Genomic DNA, 24,905 nt, shown 5'->3' on the forward strand with positions numbered 1-24,905 from the left:
ATGGAAATTAATAATGAAGAGGTAGAAAATCAGGACTACTTTATAATTCCCTAGATCAGTCTAAACTAACACGTTAAGTTGGCTTCTTTGAAAGCATTAATGATTAGTGTTTGAATTTAATAATAATGCCATGTTATAGTTGCATAGCACTTCACTTTTTAAATAACTTTTACCTGCATTATCTCTGTAAAATATATGAAGTCACTCTATAACTTAATCCATAGATTTCATACTGCATAAAAAAACCTGCTAATTCTTTTTAAAAATCATTGTAAAGAGAATTAATCATTAGATCTTTTAATGAAAAAACAAGTGGAGAAATTTTGCTTGTTTTATCAAAAAAAATTAATTGCAATTTCACCATTGTGTTCAAAGAATTATATAGGACTTAGGTACTTTAATCTAGTAGAAAAGACAGACATCTCTAAATGTTCACTATTATTATTGTGACACTATGTTCTAGGTACTGTCATAAGCTCTATATCTATTTTGATATTGGAATATATATGTACATATATATATTTGTTTAATTTTCATAGCAACTCCATGGGTTGGTACTGTTGTTATCCCCATTTTATAGATGTGGTATCTGAGATTCAGAGAGATTAACTTCCCCAGGTCACACAATTAGTGAGCAGCAGAACTAGAATTTGAAGTCTGGGAGATGGGCTCTAGAGTCCATGCTATTAACCATTATAGTAGCAAAGAAGGGAGCAATATCTTAGAAGAGGTTCCAGTGGGGGGCTGTCCAAAAAGAGCAAAGCAGGTGATATCTAAGTTGAGTTTTGATGGATAAATGTGAAATTGTGGGTTAGTCAAAGTGATAGGGTGGCAGAAGGTATGTCTGAAAGAATAATGTGAAAAAGCATGGAGGCTTAAAACATCATGCATTTTCAGGATAATATAATCAATTTCAGATAGCTAAAGTTCTAAATAGGAAGTAGAGACACAGGAAATGAAATTGGACAAATAAGACTTGTATACCATTTGAAGGAAAACTTTATTCTATAGGCAAGCTATTAACTGAATTAAAAGTATAATATTGACGGCCGGCTCCGTGGCTTAGCGGTTAAGTGCGCGCGCTCTGATGCTGGCGGCCCGGGTTCGGATCCCGGGCGCGCCCCGAGGCACCACTTCTCCGTCCAACCCGGGGCCGAGTCCCACGTACAGCAACTAGAAGGATGCGGACCTATGACGTACAACTATCTACTGGGGCTTTGGGGGGAAAAAATGAATAAATAAAATCTTTAAAAAAAAAAAAAAAGTATAATATTGAGTATTATAAGACAAATCACATTTTGTATTTAAAGAGCTTACAAGGTTGGTTAGGAAAAGACGAAATAAGCTAGCTCCAAGTGTCTTACCCTGGCATTATGTTAAAAAAAAGAACAAGAGTGAGCCATTTTATTTTTTGAAATTTTATCTAACAGTGTTAAAAAAAAAAAAGCTTTCAACAGAGTAATTTGGACTTGGAATATATGACTGTAAATTCCAAGTGGTCGCAGGTCATAGTTTTTCTTTTCATCACTATAGCCCCAGTCCCTGGCAGAAGCAAATAGGATATACCTCATAAACATTTTCAAATGAAAGAATGGATAAAAAGTCTATAAAATGTTCATAACTGTTATCCAGAATTTAAGGAAATAATTAGGGATATGTGTAAAAACAGCTCAAGGGAATTCATCAGTATAACTTACACAAAACTTAAAGCATTCTGAATGTTTAAGCAATAGAGGATTTACTAAATACATAAATAGTACATCAGTAAATCGGATTAGGTTGTAGGGGTTTAAATAATGTAGACAATTTAATGACAAAATTAATTACATGAGAAGAATAGGTTAATAAACAATATCCTGTTTGGTAAGAATATATTATGTATGCTTATTTAAAAAGGGCTAGAAGGATATACGTCAAGATTTTGATTGTACTCTGTGGGTGTTGGTATTATAAGTGCTTTTATTTCCTATTTTGCATATCTATATTTAATTTTTTTTATCATTTAACATGGTTTTACAACAAGGAAGACACAAGTCTGTTTTCTTTAAAGCAAAAATCAAAGAGGAAACTGCTTATTGAAGTGTTTTCTATCTAAACTAAAGCGTCAACAATCACAGTGGTTAACAACTACAGTGTTTGGAACTTTATTCCTCTTTTATATCTCTAACGGTTGTTATTCTCAACTATCATATTGCCAGCTGAAACTCTCACAGCAACCTTATTTTAAAGGACTCATAGTATCCCTATTTTTCAGATGATAGAATTAAAAGTTAGAGAAGTTAAGGGATTTCTGCAAGGTCACATACCTAAAAAGTGATGGGAAGCCAAGATCACAGTCTGGCTGTGTGACACTAATGTCCCTACTTTACTTATGCTGGGATCCCTGATTGCAGTGGAGACAGTGAGCTCCTAGAGCTCCCTCATTTGTGATACTGAATATTGACAGACACTCCACACCCCTAATATACACCAGGGGCACAACAAAATCTTAAAGTATTATAGGTCATTGCTTGAATGTCTTAGAGTATGGAAGGGAAATTCCAAATAATAGTGAGAAGCGTTCATGTTTTTGAATAATGTGGGGATGATGATTTATTTAAGGATTATAGAGGAGTTTAATTTTGAAAAGAGTAGAGTGAATATATTCTCATTGAAGAAGGTATTATTTATATATGTGGGGTTTTATTCTTTTCAATTAAAGGAGGAAACTAGTAGAGATTACAGCTTCCCAGCTGGCCTTGAAGACCATATTTTGGGAGAGAATATATCACCTAACATGAGTATCCCAGGGTTGGTCGCCAGTGAACTTACCCAGAGCAACACAAGCCTCGGCAGTAGCAGTAGCAGTGGAGACGTAGGAAAACTGCATTACTCAACAGGTATGGGAAGGATTGTCCTCTCTTCTCATTTATGTGCCCATACTTTTCCCTCTCCCCACTACACATACAATAAACCCCATTTGTTGAGATGATCTGATAAATTTTTAATATGGCCACACCACACTATCACTGTTATTGTAAATGACTTTATTTTTAGTTATGTTTATTTTTAGTTGTGTATATTTGTGGATTATATCATTAGTTCTCAAACTTTAGTATGTATCAGAATCACCTGGCAATTTGCTTAAAAATATATACAAATGGGGGCCGGCCTGGTGGCCTAGTGGTTAAGTTTGGCACACTCCGCTTTGGTGACCCAGGTTCAGTTCCCGGGCATGGACCTACAACACTTGTTGGCAGCCATGCTCTGGCGGCGACCCACATACAAAATAGAGGAAGATTGGCACAGATGTTAGCTCAGGGCAAATCCTCCTCAGGCAAAAAAAAAAAAAATACAAATGTCCAAGCCCTAGGCTAAAACTTTTGAGATTGAAATTGTAGGATGGGGCCCTAACGAATGTGTATTTTTAACCAGCTCTCTATAATATGTATACCAGTTTGAGAGTGCCTGGGCTGTATCACTGAAATTTCTTAGCTCTCTATTGTTTGTAAAAATTGTAATTTTATTCATTTTCTCCAACTTTCTGTTATGAAAAATTTCAAATGTCCTGAAAGGTTGAAAGAATCAATTAGTGAACACTCATATTCTCCACCTAGATTTAGTTAACTATTGCTAACTTTATCTATCTATATATATACATACATACATTTTTATACTGAACCATTTGAAAATAAAGACTTCATGATAGTTCCCCCTAAATACTTTAGTATGCATTTCCAAAGAATAAGGATATTCTCATCCATAATGTGTTATGATGTTTACTTCTCTCTAGGTGAACTTCCATTTCCAAGAGGCATAAAAGGGCAGGACTTGGAAAAATCAGACCATGGTTCTTCGCAAAACACCAGCATGTCTAGCATCTATCAGAATTGTGCAATGGAGGTAAAAGTTCTTTATTCTGCCAGTGATAAAGTGGCTGTAAACATATTTTTTTAGCCAGCCCTGGTGGTCTACTGGTTAAGATTCAGCACTTTCACCACTGCAGCCTGGCTTCATTTCCCAGTCAGGGAACCACACCACCCGTCTGTTGGTTGTCATACTGTGGCGCCTGCTTGTTGCTGTGATGCTTCAAATACCAGCAGGGTCACCCAGGGTGGACAGGTTTCATGGAGCTTCCAGACTAGATAGACTAGGAAGAAGGACCTGGCCACCCACTTGCGGAAAAATTGGCCATGAAAACCTTATGAATAGCAGCGGAGCATTGTCTGACATAGCGCCAGAAGGTGAAAGGATGGCACAAAAAGACTGGGCAAGGAGCTGCTCTGCTGTACACAGAGTCACTAGGAATCTTCAACTTGAGGGCACTAACAACAAAAGACCTTTTTATTTCAGAATAGTATTTAACAGAATGCTATGATACTCTTGTGGACAGAATAATAAAACAAGTCATTTTGTTGAATTTGCTTGATGTCTTATGTGTAAGCAAGGCAATAAACTGGTAGTTTTACCTATAAAGTAATTGAACTGTTAATTCCAAATTTGATCAACAAAATAAATAAAATTCTCTGTTTGTCTCAAGGGAGTGGCCTAAGATGAATATTCACGTGGAGGTCTGCACTTTGTCCTCTTAGGTTCTGATGTCAAGTTGTTCCCAGTGCAGAGCTTGTGGAGCTCTAGTTTATGATGAAGAAATTATGGCTGGATGGACAGCAGATGACTCAAATTTGAATACAACATGTCCATTCTGTAAAAGCAACTTCTTGCCTCTTCTCAATATAGAATTTAAGGACTTGAGAGGCTCTGCAAGGTTAGTATTATAAATGCTCCCTTAAGAGGTAAGTGCCCCCCAAAAGGCATGATTCCTGGGGGAAGAGTGAAGTCCCCTTCATGGTTTTCTCCAGGTGTCCCTTTCCTTTTTCTCCTTCACTTTCAGTATTTGAGTCGAAAATACTAGTAATGTAGGAGACCACTTTCCATTTTATTTAACATATGATTATCAATAGTAGTTAATCCTTCGAGCTAAACTTTATAGACAATTTAAAACTCTGATGTTAGTCATTATCTTAACCTTGCTGCCTCAGTGACCTTAGTTATGTCTTCTAGAAGCAAAAAAAAAGTGAGGGAGGCTTCAACTCTTCTCTTAACTTGTTGCCGTTTATGGAGCGCTCTGTACAGTGAAATGACCGAATTCTAGGCAATAGAAAGGAGATTAGCTGATCTATAGTCAATCATTAAGTAATTGAGAGTTTGGTAACTATATGCTGACCTAAGCCATTATACTTAATATTCTGTTAGTTTTATGGAGCAAACAAACTTCATATTATTGTCTACCATTAGCTGCTTTTTAAAAATCTCCAGTCATAGAGGTGTTTCCTCTCTCTTTTTCCTTTTAGCTTCAGGCGAGGAGCTGAGTGAAATCATACTCATAACTGCTGACACACTGTCATCATTGGTTTGTGTGAGGGCCCTCTTTTATTATCTTCCTCCGCTCACCCATTCCCACTCTCATTCCTTTATCCAAGAAGGACGTTGACTCTCCTGTGTGTGATATATCCTTGAATATATATCCTTATAAAATGTGTTGTTTTGCATGATTATGTATTTTTAACGTAGATAATTAGAATAATGCTAAAAGTCTCTATTTCTTTTTATTTTTCAGTTTAAAATCTGAGGTGCTATATGCACATTTAGTTTATTCCTTTTCTCCTATAGGAAGTTAATACCTCATCTTACTTCTTCATATTCCTAGTGTTGGATACTTCACTTGTTTCCAGTGTTCTGTCACTATAAGTATCCCTGCAGTGATGCAGAGCACTGCAAAGTATCTGTCTCCTTCTAGGCTTGTGAAGTAATTTCTCTTAGAATTATAGTCTTAGGAATGACATCATTGGGTCTTTTTTATACATGATTTCAATCAACACTGGAAAATTCTTCCCAGATGGCTACACTCCCAGTAGTAGTGTCCAAGAATTCTCATTTCTGTACATCCTTACCAGTATGTGGTATTATCACTTTTCTGATTTTTGCATTCTAATGAGTATGATGTGGTATCTTGCTTTTGTTTGCATTTCTTTGAATACTAGTGTTTGAGTATCTCTTCATATACCTGTTAGTTATTCCAGCATTTTCTATGAATTGCTTGTTTATATCCCTTGCCTATTTTTATATTAAGCTTTCTTTTTCCTGTTAATCTCTGTCTTGAATATTCTTGATATTAATTCCTTGAAGACAAATTGTTAATTTTGATGTCATTATCCATTAATTTTCCACCTTATGATTTGTGCTTTTGGAGTCTTGTTTTAAAAGTTGTTTCCCATATATAGGACATGAAAATTTTCTCCTCAGTGTTCTGTTAACTTTATATTTTGCCTCTGATATTTAGGTCTTTAATCCATCTGGAGTCCACCTTTGTAAATGATGGTAGGGATCCAGCTTTATTTTTCTCCATATAATGAGCCAGTTTTCCATCCTTTCCTCATTGATATGTAGTATCACCTTTATCATATATCAGGTTCCCACTTGTACCTCACTCTGGTTCTGTGTACCTGCTCTTTTTCTCAGTACCATATTTTTCTATTACTCTTTGTGTTCTGTCTGGTTGGTAGGGTAAGTTCCCCCTCGTGGAATTTTATTTATTTATTTTGCTTATAGTTACTTTTTTTTTTCATATTTTAGAGTAACTTTGAGTTCCTTAAAAGAAAAAAAAATCCAACTGGAGTTTTCATTGGGATTACATTAGATTTATAGAATCATTGGGGAAAATGGACATTTTCAGTATTATTCTCTTATCTATGAGCATGGTATATATCTCAATTTTTTTAAGATCTTTTATATCCTTTAATAGAGTTTTAAATTATTCTATATAAGTCTTGTACTTTTTTGTTGAGTTAATTGTGTTTATTAAGCTATTGTGGTACATTATTTCATATTTTCTAATTGGGTATAAAAGAGCATTGATTTTCCTCCCCAATATGTCATTATGGAAAATTTCAAACTTACTGCTAAGTTTAAAGATTTTTTTATAGTGACACCCAAATATCTACCCCTACATTCTACAGTTAGCATTTTACTGTACTTGCTTTATCACCTATCTGTCCCTCCATCTATCTTCCAATCCATCTTTTTTTTTTTTGGTGAGGAAGATTGGCCCTAAGCTAACACCTGCTGCCAGTCCTCTTTTTTGCTTGAGGAAAAGTGGCCCTGGGCTAACATCTGTGCCCATCTTCCTCTATTTTGTGTGTGGGATGCCACCACAGCATGGTTTGATGAGTGGTGTAGGTCTGCACCCAGGATCTGAACCCATGAACCCTGGGCTGCCGAAGCAGAGTACGCTGAACTTAACCACTGCGCCACCAGGCCGGCCCCTCCATATTATATTTTTATTCATTTAAAATAAGATATAAACATTAATACACTTCTCCCTCAAAGACTTCAGCATGCATATCATTAACTAAATTTCAGTATTTATTCACAGTTTTTTTCTTTTGAGGTACAGTTATATACCATAAAATATACAAATCTTAAATGTACCATCTGAAGAGTGAATGTGTACATTTGTACAAATCAAATCCTTATCAATATACAGAACATTACTGTTACCTCAGAAAGTTCTCTTAATGTCCCTAGCAAGGCCCAACTTTCATCCCATCCCCATCCAGGAGAAGGAGAGAGATAAGATGAAATAAAATAATGAATCGAGGAGACAGGAAATGATTAGAGACAAAATGGAGATTTATAAGGGGAGAAAAAGGGTATTATAAACAATTGTAGGTTAATAACATGTTAAAATGCTGCTGTTGCTGCTCTCTTTTTTTTTTAACTCAGAAAATTAATGAAATATTTTGCTTTCCATCTTCCTTCATAGCTTCCTTTAATGGTTCTCAAAAACTGAAGGGATCTTATATTGAACTATAATGATCTCCTCTAAGACCTTTTCATTCGATTAAGAGCACTGGGTTTGCACTTTTTTTGTAATGCTGTCTTTTTTGTTTGTTTTTTGAAGAAGATTGGCCCTGAGCTAACATCTGTTGCCAATCTTCCTCCTTTTTTTTTCCTCCCCAAAGTCCCAGTAGACAGTTGTATGTCATAGTTGTACATCCTTCTAGTTGCTCTATGTAGGATGCTGCCTCAGCATGGCTTGATGAGCAGTGAGTAGGTCCGTGCCCAGGATCTGAACCGGCGAACCCTGGGCCACCGAAGCAGGGCGCACGAATTTAACCACTACACTACCGGACTGGCCCCCAGACCTTTTCAATGAAAAGTTTAGGACAGGAGGGGAAGAGAAAATAAGAGCAAGAGTGTGTGTGTATGTTTGAAATAGGCAATACTTCTATGGATTGTATAATTCATTAATGACTGCTTTACCATAAAGTAATTCTAAATAGGATGAAATTTAGTGCACCCCAGGATTTTTAAAGACTTGTTTTTTCTTGGACTGCTCCGTATTTAGCTTTTTCCTGAAACCAAGTACCTCTGGTGACAGTTTACAAAGTGGCAGCATTCCATTGGCGAGTGAACCTCTGGAGCACAAACCTGTATCCAGTTCACTAGAGCCTGATTTGATCAACTTTATGGATTTCCCAAAACATAACCAGGCCATAACTGAAGAAACAAACTCTGCAGTTGAATCAAGGTACCATAGGCTACAGAGAACTCTTATGTCATAATAAATTGTGTACCCTTGTTAAAATTTCATCTTTACAGACAACCTGACTCATGTAGGCATAAGTTCTGGCATTTCAACAATTTAACCTTAACTTTTACTGCCATATATTGTTTAAATATCTAACGAATGGATCAGATGATAAACATTTTTGGAAGTACATTTAATGTTTGCAGTGGTATTTTACAAAATGAACTTCTCAACAAGGATAAAAGTATTTTCCCCTTCAGTGTAGTCATTGACAATTTCCAGAGACATGTTCTCTTCACTATGAATATTGATTGAATCAAACATTTATTGAGAGCCTGTTGTATGCTAAGCATTATGCTAAACACTAAAAATAAAAAAGTAAATAAGATCTGGTCTCTATCCTTAGGTGGATCATTAGGTAGAGATTAAATACTTGTCAATGAATCTACATTATTTATTTGCATGCAGTATATTTCTAGGTGATTTTGTTTAATAAAGATGAAATAATTTTTGAATAAAGCAACTGAATGGGCACTTAATCTTTTTAAAACAATACCTGTTATCTACCACATGTCCTCTTCCCACCCTTCACCAGAGTCATTCACTCTATCTTGTTCTTCTGACCAGTTTTACAGAAATGCCTGAAGAAAATTTAATTCTTACAAGGCGGTACTGAGTCTTCTCAGATACATTCAGTAGACTCAAAATTCATTGTAGAAAATACTCTAGCTCTACAGATTTAGATTGTTTCACAGCCCAAACACAGCATTTCTTTTTCATTTTTTTAAGTGATGAAATAAGGAAAGCCAGTGGAGATGTCCAAACTATGAAAATTTCACCTGTGCCTAATAGTTTCTCAAAGCGAAATGTATCTTTGACTCGAAGTCACAGTGTTGGAGGTCCCTTGCAAAATATTGACTTTTCCCAGCGACCGTTTCATGGCATTTCAACAGTTAGTCTTCCAAACAGTCTGCAGGAAGTTGTGGTATGTAACGTTATAATTATACTGTGTATTCATGTATTTATTAGAATAGCACATAATTCTTCTATAGTAGATTTATTTTAATCACAAGAAAAGTCATAGATAAGAATTTTTCATAAACGGATTAAGAACTTTTAAAAATTTTAAATACGTACAAAAATAAATGGAAGAGTATATGTCCCTTTGACCCGTCATCTGGCTTCAGTCATTTTCAGTTAACGGCCATTCTTTCATGTACCTCCCTCATTCACTTCTTTCCTAGGTTGTTTTGAAGCAAATTTCAAACATCATATATTCCATTTGTAAATATTTCAGTATGTATCTCTGAAAGAAAAGGACTCTTTTAAAACTACAGTGCCATTATCAGACCAAAAAAATAATAAACTCATATCAAATTATTCAGTCTTTGTTCACATTTCTAATTGTCTCAGAAATGTCAGGTATGTGTGTTTTGTAGTTTGAGGAATCAGGATCAAATAAGGTCCATGCATTGCAATTGGTTGATCTGTTTTTTAGTATTTTTTAAACTGTAGACTCTCTTTTTTTCCCTTGCAATTTATTTGATGATTACAACCTTATAAATTGGTAATTGTAGCAAGAAACTTTATCAGATTCAGGTTTTTTGTTTTGTTTTGTTGTTCGTTTGCTTATTTTTGTAAGACAACTTCATCAGTGGTGGTATATTCCTCCAGTAGGAGACATAAACTATCTTTGTGATGTTAGTAGCTTTAATGCCTTAATGCCTAGATCAAGTTATTCATTTGTTTTTTGGTTTTTTGGTTTTTTTTTGGTGAGGAAGATTAGCCCTGAGCCAGCATCTGTTGCCAGTCCTCCTCTTTTTGCTGAGGAAGATTGGCCCTGGGCTAACATCTGTGGCCCTGGGCTAACATCTGTGCCCATGTTCCTCTACTTTTTTTCTATGTGGGACACCTGCCACAGCATGGCTTGATAAGCAGTGCGTGGGTCTGAGCCCAGGGTCTGAACCTGTGAACTCCGGGCCGCTGAAGCGGAGCATGTGAACTTTACTACGCCACTGGGCCAGCCCCCAAGTTATTCATTTGGAGCTATAAAATGATGATAGTCTAATTCTGTAATCTTCTTTATTATATGGAATACGTCGATAAAGAGAAACTTCCCCCATGTCTTCTGTTTGGTTTTCCAAAGATGCAATTTGTGTTGGAAAGGCAGGATAAATGTTTGATTTTTATTTTTTTCCTTTTATTTACCAATTTTCAAAATAACAAGTTGGGTTCCTAGCATTCAGGGTATCATTATGACTTCATTGATATAAACATTTATGTTTCCATCCATTGCTGTTGATACCTTATTGACGCTTATATTATCCCATCTTTGGTCAGCTAGAAGTTGGCACCTTAGTCCTTCCACACAACTCTAGTAGCCTCCTTGTAATTTTTTTAAAAACTTCCTGTTTTCTTATATGACAAGATGTTTCATGATCATTTCCTTGTCCAGACCTAGAATCAGCCATTTCTCTAAGAAACTCTGATTCCTTTTAGAGGGAAATGGTATTTGGAGACTTCAGTCTGAGTTGAGTTGGTCATAAACATTCTGATTATAATATGCACAACTTATAAAGTCTAGGTTGGATTTTTTTTTCATTCGTTATTTCATTTGATTTATAAAACTGCTCTTTAACTACTTTAGTTTTTGTGGCAATCTAATATAAAAACGAGTTAGATATAATTTTAAAAGGAGTCATCAAAGAATATTAACACAGAAAATTGCCCCATCTGTTTAGAGTTGTAAGAGGAAGATAAAGTTACACATTTTTTTGGTATCATCATTATAAAACATCTGAAATGCAATATTTCTTATAAAAAAAAGTGAAAAGGAAAAACCAATCATACATAGGCCATTGCTTTTATCGGCCATTGCTTTTATCAACATGATAGAGAAACTCTATCATGTTTGAAATAGGGCCTATCGTATAGATTATTAATTTTCTCTTGTAATCATTTAACTTCAGGGTATTTATGATTAGTATTTTTTCTTTTTTAGGTTTTCATTAGGGTATTCTACTGCATGTAGCAATGGCCCTGAAATAACTGATTTTGAAAGGCTAGAGAAGCCTAATCTCATTGAGAAGTAATCTTAGAATTAAATACATAATATTCACTTCTTTTGTATTTTTTTTTTTTAAGGATCCTTTAGGAAAAAGACCCAATCCTCCCCCTGTTTCTGTGCCCTACTTGAGTCCTCTAGTGCTTCGTAAAGAACTTGAATCTTTGCTAGAAAATGAAGGCGATCAGGTGATTCACACATCCTCTTTCATCAATCAACATCCAATCATTTTCTGGAACCTCGTTTGGTATTTCAGACGTTTGGACCTTCCTAGTAACTTGCCAGGACTTATCCTCACATCTGAACACTGTAATGGAGGTGTACAGGTAGGGTACCAACTTCTATACTTATACTACATTGGTGTTGGCTAGGATGAGGCTTAACTTCAAGTAACAGAAAGTATATAACAATAGAGACTTAATAAGACATAGGTAATTTCTCTCTCACTTAAAAGTTTGGATAGGTGGTCCAGGGATGGTACAGTGTTAGGCACCTGAATCCTTCTATCTTTTTGCTCAGCTGTGCATGACCTCCATTTCTAAGTTCTATACCTTGTCCGGGATGGCTGATTCTACTTTCAGGCTATCACATCCATGTTCCAGCCAGCAGTAAAGAGAAAAATAATGTCTTATTTAGAGACAGTTCCTGGAATTGCACATAAGATTTCCATATGTGTCTCTTTGGCCTGAATTTAGTTATATGGCCATTTCTAGTTGCAAGGGTGGCTAGAAAAGGTAGCTTTTATTCTGAACTATCATATTGCCAGCTGAAATTCTCACAGCAACCTTATTTTAAAGGACTCATATTATCCCTATTTTTCAGATGATAGAATTAAAAGTTAGAGAAGTTAAGGAATTTCTGCAAGGTCACATACCTAATAAGTGACGGGGAGCCAAGATCACAGTCTGGCTGTGTGACACTAATGTCCCTACTTTACTTGTGCTGGGATCCCTGATTGCAGTGGAGACAGTGAGCTCCTAGAGCTCCCTCATTTGTGATACTGAATATTGAGAGACACTCCACACCGCTAATATACACCAGGGGCACAACACGATCCTTTCTTAAAGTATTACAAACTTTATTTTGACTCATTTATTTTAAGTAGTAATTAGTACAACAAGATAGTGGAAACTATTGCAGTTTCTCTTACCTTAAAATTTGTTGTAATGGCAGTTAATCTTTCATGTGGCCACTGTGCCAGTTACCGAGTTGTCATCCCAATCCTTGAAAGTCAGAATGAGAACTGCACCTCAGAAAATAATAAGAACATTTATCATCAAATATATACAAAAAATAAAATTTTTACTCAGAATTTTAGGTCCAGAGTTTTGAAAGAACTCATCTGTTTTATATAATCAAGCTTTGCCAGGTCCACTAGTAATTATCATGCTTGGGGCACTAATACTTTCTATTGATCTCTTTTAGCTTCCTCTATCATCTCTGTCCCAGGATAGCAAACTTGTGTATATTCAGCTGTTATGGGATAATATCAACCTTCATCAGGAACCAGGAGAACCTCTCTATGTCTCATGGAGGAATCTTAGTAAGTAAAATAGAATTAAAGACATAAAAGATTCAAATGGAAAGAACCCAAATATCCATCCACAGGTGAATGACTAAGCAAATGTGGTACAATCCATCTGTACAGAAGAATACTATTTAGCAATAAAGAAGAATAGACTACTGGGGGAAAAATAGAATTAAGGAGATGAGAAAAACAAATTATTTTGCTTTATTTTAAAAATTTTAATTCATTTTCAGTATCTCTTCAAGATTCTTTCCATTTTATAGTTGAAATTGATTTGCTATTGTATTGACCCATTTAACTGTGTCAGGTCTCCAGCTGAGTTGAAGAGTGTTTTTTTGTGATTTTTCTGTCAAATAGCAATTTGATTAGGTATTTGGAGAGTAAATTCTATATAGTGGAAAACTGATTTGGATGTGTTGGTATAGGATCATAATTTCAATTATCTGGATACTAGTCTCACAGATTCTTGCTTCATTTTTAGTCTTTTATATTTAGAACGTATTTTTACAAGGGGTTTAAAGGGTTATCATCCAGTATTCAGAAGCCCTCTGAGTCACTAAGAAACCACAAACAACTGAATAGATAAGTGAGCAAATGATATCAATAGGCAGTTCACGGGAGAAACATTAAATGGCTTCTACAAACTGTATTCGTTTGCTAGGGCTGCCATAACAGAGTACCGCAGACTGGGTGGCTTAAACAATAGAAATTTATTTCTCATAGTTCTGGAGATGGGAAGTCAAAGATCAAAGTGGCCGCAGGTTTGGTTTCTCCTGAGGCCTCTCTCTTTGGCTCACAGATACCCTTTCCCCTGTGAGCACCTGCATCTCCCTCGTGTCCTTTTCTCTTCTTATAAGCACACCAGTCATACTGGAATAAGGCCCCACCCTTATGACCTCAGTTAACCTTAATTCTTCTTTAAAGATCCTATCTCCGAATACAACACGTTGGGGGTTAGAGCTTCAACATATGAATTTTGGGGGAACATAATTCAGTCTATAATACAAACATGAAAAAAACGCTCAATCTTATTATTTAGTGAAATATGACTTTTTTTTTTTTAAAAAAAAAAGGAAATATAAACTTAGATACATCAGGATGGCAAAAAATTTTAACCATTAGTAATATCTAATATTGCTGAGGGTATAGAGTAAAGGAACACTTTGATATACTGTTAGAAATGTAAAATGATACAGTTCTGGAGAACAATATGGCAGACATTACCCAGATTTAATATGTAGATACCCTTTGACTCAGCAGTCACAATGAGATGACTTTGTTCTATAGAAATACAGTGTATAAAGCTGTCTGTACAATGATTATTTATAATAATGAAAAACTTTAAGTAAATACCTAACAGGAGAATTGTGATAAATCCACACTATGAAATATTGGCAGCCAAGAGAAAGAATGAGAGTCATTTGTATATGGGTGCCTGAAAGGATAGATGTCCATTATATATTGAGTGAAAAAAAAAGACAAGTTGTAGAACAGTATATAATCTTTTCTCTTTTTTGTATAAAAACAAAACCAAAAATATATATGTTTTAATATATGCATAGAAAAAGGTCTAAAACCATATATACCAAGCTGTTAACAGTGGCTACTCAGAAGAGAAAGAGAAAAGTTCACTTATTATTTTATACTGTTTTGTACTTTTTCAACAATCTATCACTGATTTGCAATTTTTTTACTTAAAACTGGAAGAAAAAAATCAGATGTTTTCTCTTGAAATATGCCAGTTGCAAAATTATGGTTAAATATATTATAAGTTATTTTTTTGTCTTTTTGTGGTGGTTGTTCCACTTCTGATATTTGAATGTTTTTTTAGGTAGGAGCAGAGTAACCTTGAAATTTATGCTAGAAAAGAATAGAATTAGAGCTGCCATTTCTTTAGTTGTTTTCTTGCCTCTCTTGAAATAGACAAGTGTTTCAAGATGTTCTGTAATTTGTGGTGGGAATAAAATTTAGAGCTCTCAAGAATGGCCTTTTTTCTTTACTTGATTGGCTGCTTTAAATGAAGAATCGGCATATAAATAACATTAAAAGATATATAGGAATTAAGTGAGTGATGACTTCTGGAATGGCAGTATCCGGAGCTCGGCAGACCCTCTTCCCAGCAACACAACCATAATTGGCGAGTTTTGTGGCACTTAAGCTATGACTTGCTGCTTCCCCTCGGCTCCCAGGCAAGGGCTACAGCATCTCCCTGGGAAAGACAGGCTGTCCGGCAGTTCTCACCCTCCCAGCTCTGTATTACACAGGCTAAATTTCAGGGGAGGTGGAGGGTCACTTCTTCCACTCAGCCCCCATTCACTGGGCAGAGGCTCTACCCCCATTTCGGCAAGCTGAGAATACTGGGGCTCCAGTTGTTCTCACTGCATCTTGCTAATAGGGCAGAGGTTTTATGCCAAGAGAGGCAAGCTGAAAGGACCACAGGCTACTGCTCCTACCCAGCACCCCATTCACAAAGCAGGAGTGTCATTCCAAGAGAAGGGCCACTGTTCCCAGCCCCAGCTCCAGAGCAGTGGCTCAGAGATTTTACTCGGGGAGAGGCAGGTCATAAGAACAGAGAGCTCTGAAACTCTTCCCCAAAGGAAATGACTTTTATTTGGAATAGAGTGTGGAGAGGTTCAAGCCTGAGGGCACTCCCCTAGAAATAGGGGAGATTTTGGTGAGAAGGCCAGTATTACTCTACTATAAAAACCAAAGACAGCATAAGAAAAGAAAACTAAAAATATGTATCACTTATGATTATGGACATAGAAATCCTCCACAAAATACTAGCACACCGAATCCAGCAATATAGAAGAAAGATTGTATACCATGACCAAGTGCAGTTTATCCCTGGCATGCAGTGTTGGTTTAACATTTGAAAATCATTAATGTAATACACCATATCAATAGAATAAAGGACAAAATCCACATGATCATCTCAATGGGCACAGCTAAAGCATTTGACAAAATCCATCACCCTTTGTTAAAAACACTCAACAAGCTAGGACTAGAAAGGAACTTCCTCAACTTGATTATGAGCATCTATGAAAACCCACAGTTGACATCATACTTAATGGTGAAAGACTGAATCCTTTCCCCCAAAGTACAGGAACAAGACAAGGATGTCTGTTTTCATCATTTCTGTTCAAAATTATACTGGAGATTCTTGCTAGAGCGATTAGGCAAGAAAATTAAAGGCATCCAAATTGGAAAGGAAGAAATAAAACTGTCTCTGTTTGCAGATTACGATGTTTCATATAGAAAATCCTAAGGAACACACACACACACAACATAGGGAACTAATAAATAAGTTCAGCAAAGTTGGAGGATGTAAGATCAATGTACAGAAATCAGCTGTATTGCTATACTTTCAATGAATAATCCCAAAAATGAAATTAAGAAAATAATTCCATTAAAAAGAATAAAATAGATAGGAATAAATTCAATAAAAGTACAAAACTTGTACTCTGGAAACTAAAATCATTGCTGAAAGAAATTAAAGACAACCTAAATAAATGGAAAGAAATCCCATGTTTATGGATCAGAAGAGTTAATATTGTTAAAATGGCAGTACTCCCAAAGTGATCTACAGAGTCAACACAGTCCCTATCAAAATTCCAGGTGGCTTTTTTACAGAAATTGACAAGCCTATCCTAAAATTCATATGGATACTTAAGGGACCCAGAATAGCCAAAATAATCTTGAAAAAGAACCAAGTTGGGGGCCGGCCTGGTGGCGCAAGTGGTTAAGTGCGTGCGCTCCACTGCGGCGGCCCAGGGTTCGTCGGTTTGGATCCCGGGTGTGCACCGATGCACCGCTTGTTAAGCCATGCTGTGGCAGCGTCCCACATAAAGTAGAGGAAGATGGGTATGGATGTTAGCCCAGGGCCAGTCTTCCTCAGCAAAAAAAAAAAAAAAAAAAGGAGGATTGGCATTGGATGTTAGCTCAGGGCTGGTCCTTCTCACAAAAAAAAAAAAAAAAAGAAAAAGAACCAAGTTGTAGGACTCATACTTCTCAATTTAAAAACTTACTACAAAGATAGTAATCAAGAAAGTGGAATACTAGCATAGAGATAGTCATATAAGTCAATGGAATAGAGTTGGGTTTCCAGAAATAAACCCCTCACATGTATAGTCAATTGCCTTTCAACAGGAGTGCCAAGACCATTCAGTGGGTAAAGAATAGACTTTTCAACAGATAGTGCTGGGACAGCTGGAGCAACGTGCAAAAAAATGAAGTTGGATTGCTTCCTCAAGTTATATATAAATATGAACTCAAAATGGATCCTAGACCTAAATGTAAGAGCCAAAACTATAGAACTCTTAGAATAAAACACAGGAGGAAATCTTCATGACCTTGTTTGGGATGAGGCCTTCTTAGATACCACACCACCAAAAGCACAAGCGACAAAAGAAAAAGTAGATAAATTGGATTTAATCAAAATCAGAAACATCTGTGCTGAAAAATAAACCATTAAAAAAGTGAAACATCAACTCACAAAATGGGGGAAGATATTTTCAAATAATATATTTTAAAAGGGATTTGTACTCAGAATATATAAAGAACTCTTACAACTCAATAATAAAAAAACAATCCATTTAAAACATGGGCAAAGGATCTGTCTTAGTCTGTTTGGGCTGCTATAACAAAATACCACAGACTGGGTAGCTTATAAAAACCAGAAATTGATTTCAACAGTTCTGGAGTCTGGAAGTCCAAGATCAGGAGGCCAGCATGGTCAGTTGAGGGCCCCTCTTCCAGGTTGCACACTTTTCATTATATCCTCAGATGGTGTAATGGGTGAGGGGTCTCTCTCCTTTTTTTTTTTTTTAAGGGCGTTAATCCATTCATGAGGGCAGAGCCCTCCCTTATCACCTCCCAAAGGCCTCACCTAATACCATCACATTGGGCATTAGGTTTTCAACATATGAATTTTGGGGAGATAGAAACATTCAGACCATAGCAGGATCTGAATGGACAGTTCTGCAAAGAAGATACACAAATGGCTAAAAGCAAATGAAAAGACGCTCAATATCACTAGACATCAAGGACATGCAAATCAAACCCACAAAGAGATACCACTTCACACTCACTAGATTGGCTATAATCAAAAGGACAGATACTAATAAATGTTGGTAAGGATATAGAGAAATTGGAACCCTCATACACTGCTGATTGGAATAAAAAATAGTGCAGCTGTTTTGGAAAACAGTTTCACAGTTCCTTAAAGGGCTCAATAGAGTTACTGTATGACATAGCAGTTGTACTCTTGGGTATAAACCCAAGAGAAATGAAAACTATGTGTCCATGTAAAAACTTGCACACTGTTCTTAGCAGGATTTTTCTTAATTGCCAAACAATGGAAACAACCTAAATGTCCATCAACTGATGAATGGATAAATAAAGTATGGTATATCCTTATAATGGAATATTATTTGGCAATAAAAATAATCAATACTGATACATGCTACATCCTGGATGAATTTGAAAACATTATAGAAGAAGCCAGTCACAAAAGAGCACAGACAGTATGATTCCATTTATATGAAATATCCAGAATAGGCAAATCTGTCGAGACAGAAAGTAGATTAGTGGTTGCCTAGGGCTGAGAAGACAGAGGAGTGACTACTAATAGGTAGGAGGTTTCTTTTGGAGTGATAAAAATGTTCTAAAATTGATTGTGATGGTTGCACAACTCCATGAACATACTTAAAACCACTGAACTGTACACTTTAAGTGGGTGAATTGAGTGGTTTGGGAATTACATCTTAACAGAGGTGTTTTTAAAAAATTGAATTAAAGGAGAAATAATGAAGTCGCATATTACATTTGGGTTAGGCTCTAAAATCACAGCATAACATGCAAGTCAAATCTATTCAAAGGTTATCATTTAGCAGGTAGAAGAGCTAGGATCAAAACCCCTAGCAGCCAGTATTTCCTCTTGTATTCTAACAGAGAACTTTGCTATTTCTTTGGTTGAACACAAATGAAGTATTACTAGTTGCCTTTATTAAATAAGGGGCCGTGTTGTATGAAAAATACAACAGCTTGCTTTATGACAGGCACTCAAAATGAGCCTGCCTGGGGAGCTATTGAATACATATTCCCCTCTCAACTAACGTCGGCATAAATAAAATTGTATGGTTGCTGGAATTACCTACAGTATTAAAGTTTTCCCTTTTTCTGGGCAAAGCACACATTGTTGATTTTGTATATTTTTAATGTTAGTATGATTCAATTCCAGTTTACCATTGAAGCACTTTTGTAATCTATGAAATCTGTATAAATGTTTGTTCTTAATAATTCTAGAATTACCCTTGTATCAATTAGGATTATACTCTGCTATAGTTAATAGAAACTAACATGCTTCAACAGGCAAAGATTATTTTCTCATATAAAGAAGGAATAAAGTAGACATTGCAGGACTGGTAGGCAACTCCTGTGTCATCAGGGACCCAGGCTCCTTTTGTTGTGTCTGCTTTTCCATCAGTAAAGGTTACTTCATGGTCATGAGATGGCTGCTGGAGTATAGGCTGTCACATCCCAGCCTCCATCAGGAAGCCAATCCAGGGAAAGAGAACAGGGATAGGCCTCTCCTATCTGAAGAAAGCAGGAAAATATTTTTTTAGCTGGTCCCATTGCCACATAATTTTACTAGTAGGAGGGAGGTAATGTTGAATAAAAAACTAAAAAATGCTACAACTCTGGGAAAAAACTTCTTTAATAGTTAGAGTGGATAAATGTATTCTTAATTACTGTGTTCTTATTATTAGATTCTGAAAAGAAATTGTCTCTGTCAGAGGAACAACAAGCAACAAGCACTTTAGTAGAAACCATCAGGCAGAGTATTCAACATAATGATGTTCTTAAACCCATCAACCTGCTTTCACAGCAAATGAAGCCAGACATGAAAAGACAAAGGTAATAACCCAGTATTTTTTGTTTGATATCACTCAGAATAATTTCATGTTTTTTAAAAATTATTTTTTAAATATCTTTGGTTGTAAAAGAAACACATACTCATTGTAGAACATCTGATTGTTTTAAAAAGTGCTACCCAAATGTATACATTCATACTTGAGCACAAACATAATAAAAGTGTCTGTCTGGAGGAATAGATTAAATTTTAAGAGGTAATTCATTCATGTCTAAATGTACGGAGTCTTTTGGGTTTCCTGCTGTTCACTGGAAACCTTCTGTGAACTTGTTAACATTGATGTTATACGTATGTACTCCTTGTTTGGGCCTTGTCATACCCACACATCTTATCTTTTCTTGTGGGATGTTAAAAAAAAAATGGGTTTAGGAGTAGAAACAATTTAGGAAAGTGAGGGAAGCAGTGAATTACAAAGGATATGGAGCTATCCCGATCCTCTTACTATTGTCTGCCAACATGCTTGGATCAGTGCTCACCCCAATTTCAGCATAAGTGAATTCTGCAGTGGAAGCTTCAGAAAAGGGGACATCATAAATTCTGTCAAACATTAACAGTGTTTCCAGGTCCTTTTCAAGTTTCTTCGGTCATGGCATCTTTGAAGATAATCTCAGAAGTGATAGGGCAAGAACTGATAATGAAAATGGATGGATCCTCTTGTAATCTCAACAGTTGAGGTAGAGATGACCTCCTTCACAGTCTAAAGAGCAGCTAGTTTCAAGCATCTGTAGTTTAGGGGCAGGGAGGGAATATTAGAAATGACATTTTATGGCTTCTGAGGCTTCTAAAGAAAGCTACTTGGAGCATCATCAGAATCAGCATTACTTTCTAATTTTTCTTCTATGTAAATACTTAGAAATCAGTTCATTTCTTAAGTTTTCTCCTCATTTTTAACAACTGAGTCATGAAACTCATTTTAAAGGTTTTATTTGTGACATTTTTATGTTCACAAATCAAATGAAGGTGATTTATCCTTTACTGTTGGATTAAATAGTAGAGACCACACCATCTTTCACACTGTTTGTGTCCAGGGGTTTTAGACTCCCAGCTTACTTACAAATTAATCTGTTACTTTGTCAAGCAGCAAAAGAGAGAAAGCAGCAGAGAGAAAACTCTGCTTTTGTAAACTTTAATTAGAAATTACAGATAAAACAGTTATCTACTACTTATATTGTTAAAAAATTTATAGTAAAGTTAAAATAAGCCATTTTTAATTGTAAAACAGTGTGAAGCTTTATGCCCATTAACTTTCGACTTTTTAATTTGAAATAGAAATTCACAGGAAGTTGCAAAAATAGTACAAAAAGTTCAGTGTACCCGAGCTTCCCGCAAAGGTGACATCTCATATAACTGTAGTGTAATATCAAAACCAGGACATTGATATGGGTACATTACTGTTAACTGGACTACAGAACTTAATCTTTTTTCACCATTTTAAAAATCCTTTGTATGTGTGTATTTTTATGCTCTTTGCCCATTAACTTTAAAAATATTTGTTTTATAGGAGTTTATACAGAGAAATCCTCTTCTTATCCTTAGTGTCTCTTGGAAGAGAGAATATTGATATTGGTAAGTTGGTTAATTAAGGATTACTAGAAGTTCTTAATTTTATTTTCTAAAGTAATTTAAAAAATTGTAACTGGTATAGGTAAAAACTCCACTTGCCTTTAAAAAGATTTCTACCTTTAAATATGCAGTTTAAATATATAAATAAAATATGATTTGACTACTGTTTTTAAATGCATGGCTTTTGCTTTCTTGAGTTAACAGATACTTACTGCATTTTTGAAAATGTCTTTCAGAGGCTTTTGACAATGAATATGGACTTGCATACAGTAACCTACCTTCAGAGATTCTTGACAAGTTGCAGAAAATTGATGCTCCACCAAGTGTCAGTGTGGAATGGTGCAGAAAGTGTTTTGGAGCACCTCTCATTTAAATAAGAGATTCACTAGATTTTTGACACAAAGCTGGGGGAATAGATTCAATCTGGAAGCATTCAAAGTTTGTTCCAAATGTTAAGAATTGGTGAAAACTGAAATCAGGTAACTCTTGGGACAATATATAATGAAATGTAATTCATACTGAATCATCTCGCAATGTAAAAATGCCATTAAAACGCCCCAGGGTTTATTGATGTTGAAGATTTGCAACTTCTGAACTGTTTATCTGCCTCTGCTGAAAACTGTTTTTGGATTTCTCAGTATTTGTAGTAGTTTGATCATGAGAAACCACATTCATCCTTGGCATTCTGTTTATATTTGAAGCTCTGGGGTTTGGGGAATGGCAAATTAATATAAACTTGCCTAAGCCCAAAACAAATGAAATAATCTCAAATTATAAGAGCAACTATTTGTGTATGTGTGTATATATAAGTGTGGCTGTGTAGGTTTGTGTATATACAGCCAAATTATATTTATTAAAATTCTTAGATTGCGTGTTGCAATACAGTTTTCTGAAAGGGGTCTCCAACTATTAAATAAGTGACTACTACTAAATTCATCTGTAGTCATTAATCTCAAAATTATACCTGAAAGTCTCATGACAACTGCGTTGCCTCCGGTTTTGAATTTAATATGTATCTTCACCCTTCATATTATGTATTATCTTCCTTAATGGATTTTATCTTGAATATCCAGTTGCTTCCTTTCATCCTCTTCCCAATACCATGTTAATTTGCAGCAGCTTTAAAATTGGAATAAATGAGCCAATCAGATAGTTTAAATGAAATTAACTCAGCTTCATAATTTACAAAATTGGAACATGCTTAAAATGCGTATGTATATTGTCTTTGGACCTGAAATTGTTTAGGCACATAAATTGTTGCTATTGGTCACTTTTAAAAACCTGTGGGATAAACTTGCACTGCACAGAATTTTATTCTTGTATAATAGATTTGTATGCTTATTATTTGTGCATTTGTAAATACTGTTTTTTAGGATGAATCAATTAAGTCTTAAAATTTTAAGCTTATTGAGCTTGTTGCCAGTAGGTTTAAGAAAATCATGACCTCACATGCCTCACTCGGACATTTATCATGCCTTTTGTTAAAAACATCCCTTAGGAAAAGTCAAATTTGCCTTAACTCCGTATGGTTTAAAAAGCCAATGGTAGTGTGTGTGCTTTTACAGTAATTATGCAGATGACTAAATCAGTTGATACAAAAAATTTTTTCCAGGTGGTACATTTAACAGCACAAGTCTCCCTTCCGCCTGGTATAATCTTTTAAAAAATTAAAAATTGTTACTGTAGTAGTTTTTCTACATTTCAGGGTTAATCTGACCTATGCAGAATTCTAGTTTCAATTTAGTACTTAAGTACTTGTGAACATACTAAGTGAAAGAACTTGTCAGAAATTATGTACAATTCTCATTACCTTAAAAATGGATTTTTTGCACTGTCTCAGAGTATATATTTTTGCAACTTAAGGCTTGGTACTAGTTTTAATATACTTAACACTTATTGCCCCAACAGAAAGTTTGGAATTGCCTTGCATATAAAAAAATTGAGGTTGAATAAAATGAAAAATTCTTATGTTTGCTGTGCTTGTCTCTGTTACACTTTTAAGGCTCTTGAAATGTGTGCAATTAATTTGAACCTTTGTGATCTTTAGAATTCCAACATTGTTTTTCCATTTCTTCTCTGTAGTCTTCATTAACTTGAACTAAATTACTTAACAAAGCACTTCCCACTGAAAAACAAACCTGTAATGAACATGTCCTTACACATTTAAGAATACTTGGCTATATTGTATCAAATTATAAGTTTTCTAATAACTTTTTATAACATTCAAAATAACTTAGCCATTATATACTGGAAACCTTAGCGTGCTGCTGTCCTTTAGACATTGGAGCTGATCTGTTAAAATTGCTTAAAGGCCTTTTCTAGCACCTATCACAGAAAGGGTACCACTAAAAATTTATAGCTAAAAACCAGATATCAAATTATAGAAAGATTTAGAAGTATCTAGAATGACTTGTAGCACTATATAAAACTTAAATCCTGATAACTTCTGAAAGTAATCTTTCAAATTAGTCCAAATTTTTTAGTTTTACCTTAATAGAGGCTTTAGATCAGACAGCCTGATTAACTTTAGCTGCATTTTGTAGGTTGATTATAGCAACCTGCATGGTTAATTTGTTAACTAATGAGCATAAATAAGTCTCCTATAACTGAAATATTCTATTATTGCCCTTTTACTTCATTTTTGGTACACACTAGTAAATACAGGATTGAACATTTTTCTAATGAAATATTCTCCAACATCCCTAAAAAGTTCTCCATCTTAATCTGCCAGATTCATGAGCGTTTAGTCTAGACCACCCGTATCTATCCACTTTAGTGACTGCACTCCTTAAAATGAGAAAGCGGGGTTGTTCTCATGTTTTGTGCATTAGAACCAAACAGGTTCTGGTGAATACACAGTTCTGGACTATACCCCCAACTTACCTTTTGGCCTTTAAGTTACCCCCTACGACTGTAGTATGTCAGTCCCTTTTATTTTGGCTTTTTAAAATGCTGCATTTTCCCTTTTAAGTTCAATTTACACTGTCAATTGACTTCTTTCCATGTTATGCAACTTTAATAGTACGTATTAAGAGCAATGGGGATCTTACTATTGTCTGGGAGTCTTGCTGCTCACAGTACAGTCCAGGGACTGGCATTGGCTTCAACTGGGAACTTAACTAGTAATGTAGAACCTGGGGCCCCACTCAAACTACCCAATCATAGTCCATATTTTAGCCAGATCCCCAAGTGATTCATATGCACATTTAAATTGTGAAGCACTGCTTCAGTCTCTGTTAAAGCT

The 24,905-nt window shown here is 35.5% G+C and overlaps 1 protein-coding gene across 5 annotated transcripts in view; it reads left to right on the forward strand.

Moving 5' to 3' along the window:
* The window catches only part of DENND4C (DENN domain containing 4C), a 110,348-nt gene extending 86,719 nt beyond the window's left edge, over window positions 1-23,629 (forward strand). For 4 of the 5 annotated variants that reach the window (XM_014792387.2, XM_004436772.3, XM_087444668.1 and 1 more), the window contains 10 exons: window positions 2,702-2,879; window positions 3,773-3,882; window positions 4,572-4,747; window positions 8,390-8,572; window positions 9,362-9,557; window positions 11,717-11,962; window positions 13,062-13,179; window positions 19,935-20,082; window positions 21,600-21,664; window positions 21,898-23,629. In XM_014792387.2, the coding sequence (XP_014647873.1) occupies window positions 2,702-2,879; window positions 3,773-3,882; window positions 4,572-4,747; window positions 8,390-8,572; window positions 9,362-9,557; window positions 11,717-11,962; window positions 13,062-13,179; window positions 19,935-20,082; window positions 21,600-21,664; window positions 21,898-22,034 (1,557 nt within the window). In that variant the 3' untranslated portion in view covers window positions 22,035-23,629. Of the gene's footprint in view, window positions 1-2,701; window positions 2,880-3,772; window positions 3,883-4,571; window positions 4,748-5,333; window positions 5,550-8,389; window positions 8,573-9,361; window positions 9,558-11,716; window positions 11,963-13,061; window positions 13,180-19,934; window positions 20,083-21,599; window positions 21,665-21,897 lie in introns of those variants that run through there. The other variant, XM_087444669.1, reaches the window with a different exon arrangement.
* The last annotated feature ends 1,276 nt before the right edge of the window (window positions 23,630-24,905 follow it).

The sequence above is a fragment of the Ceratotherium simum genome, chromosome 20 (genome assembly GCF_057802395.1).
Source record: "Ceratotherium simum simum isolate JZ-2026a chromosome 20, ASM5780239v1, whole genome shotgun sequence".
NCBI lineage: Eukaryota > Metazoa > Chordata > Mammalia > Perissodactyla > Rhinocerotidae > Ceratotherium > Ceratotherium simum.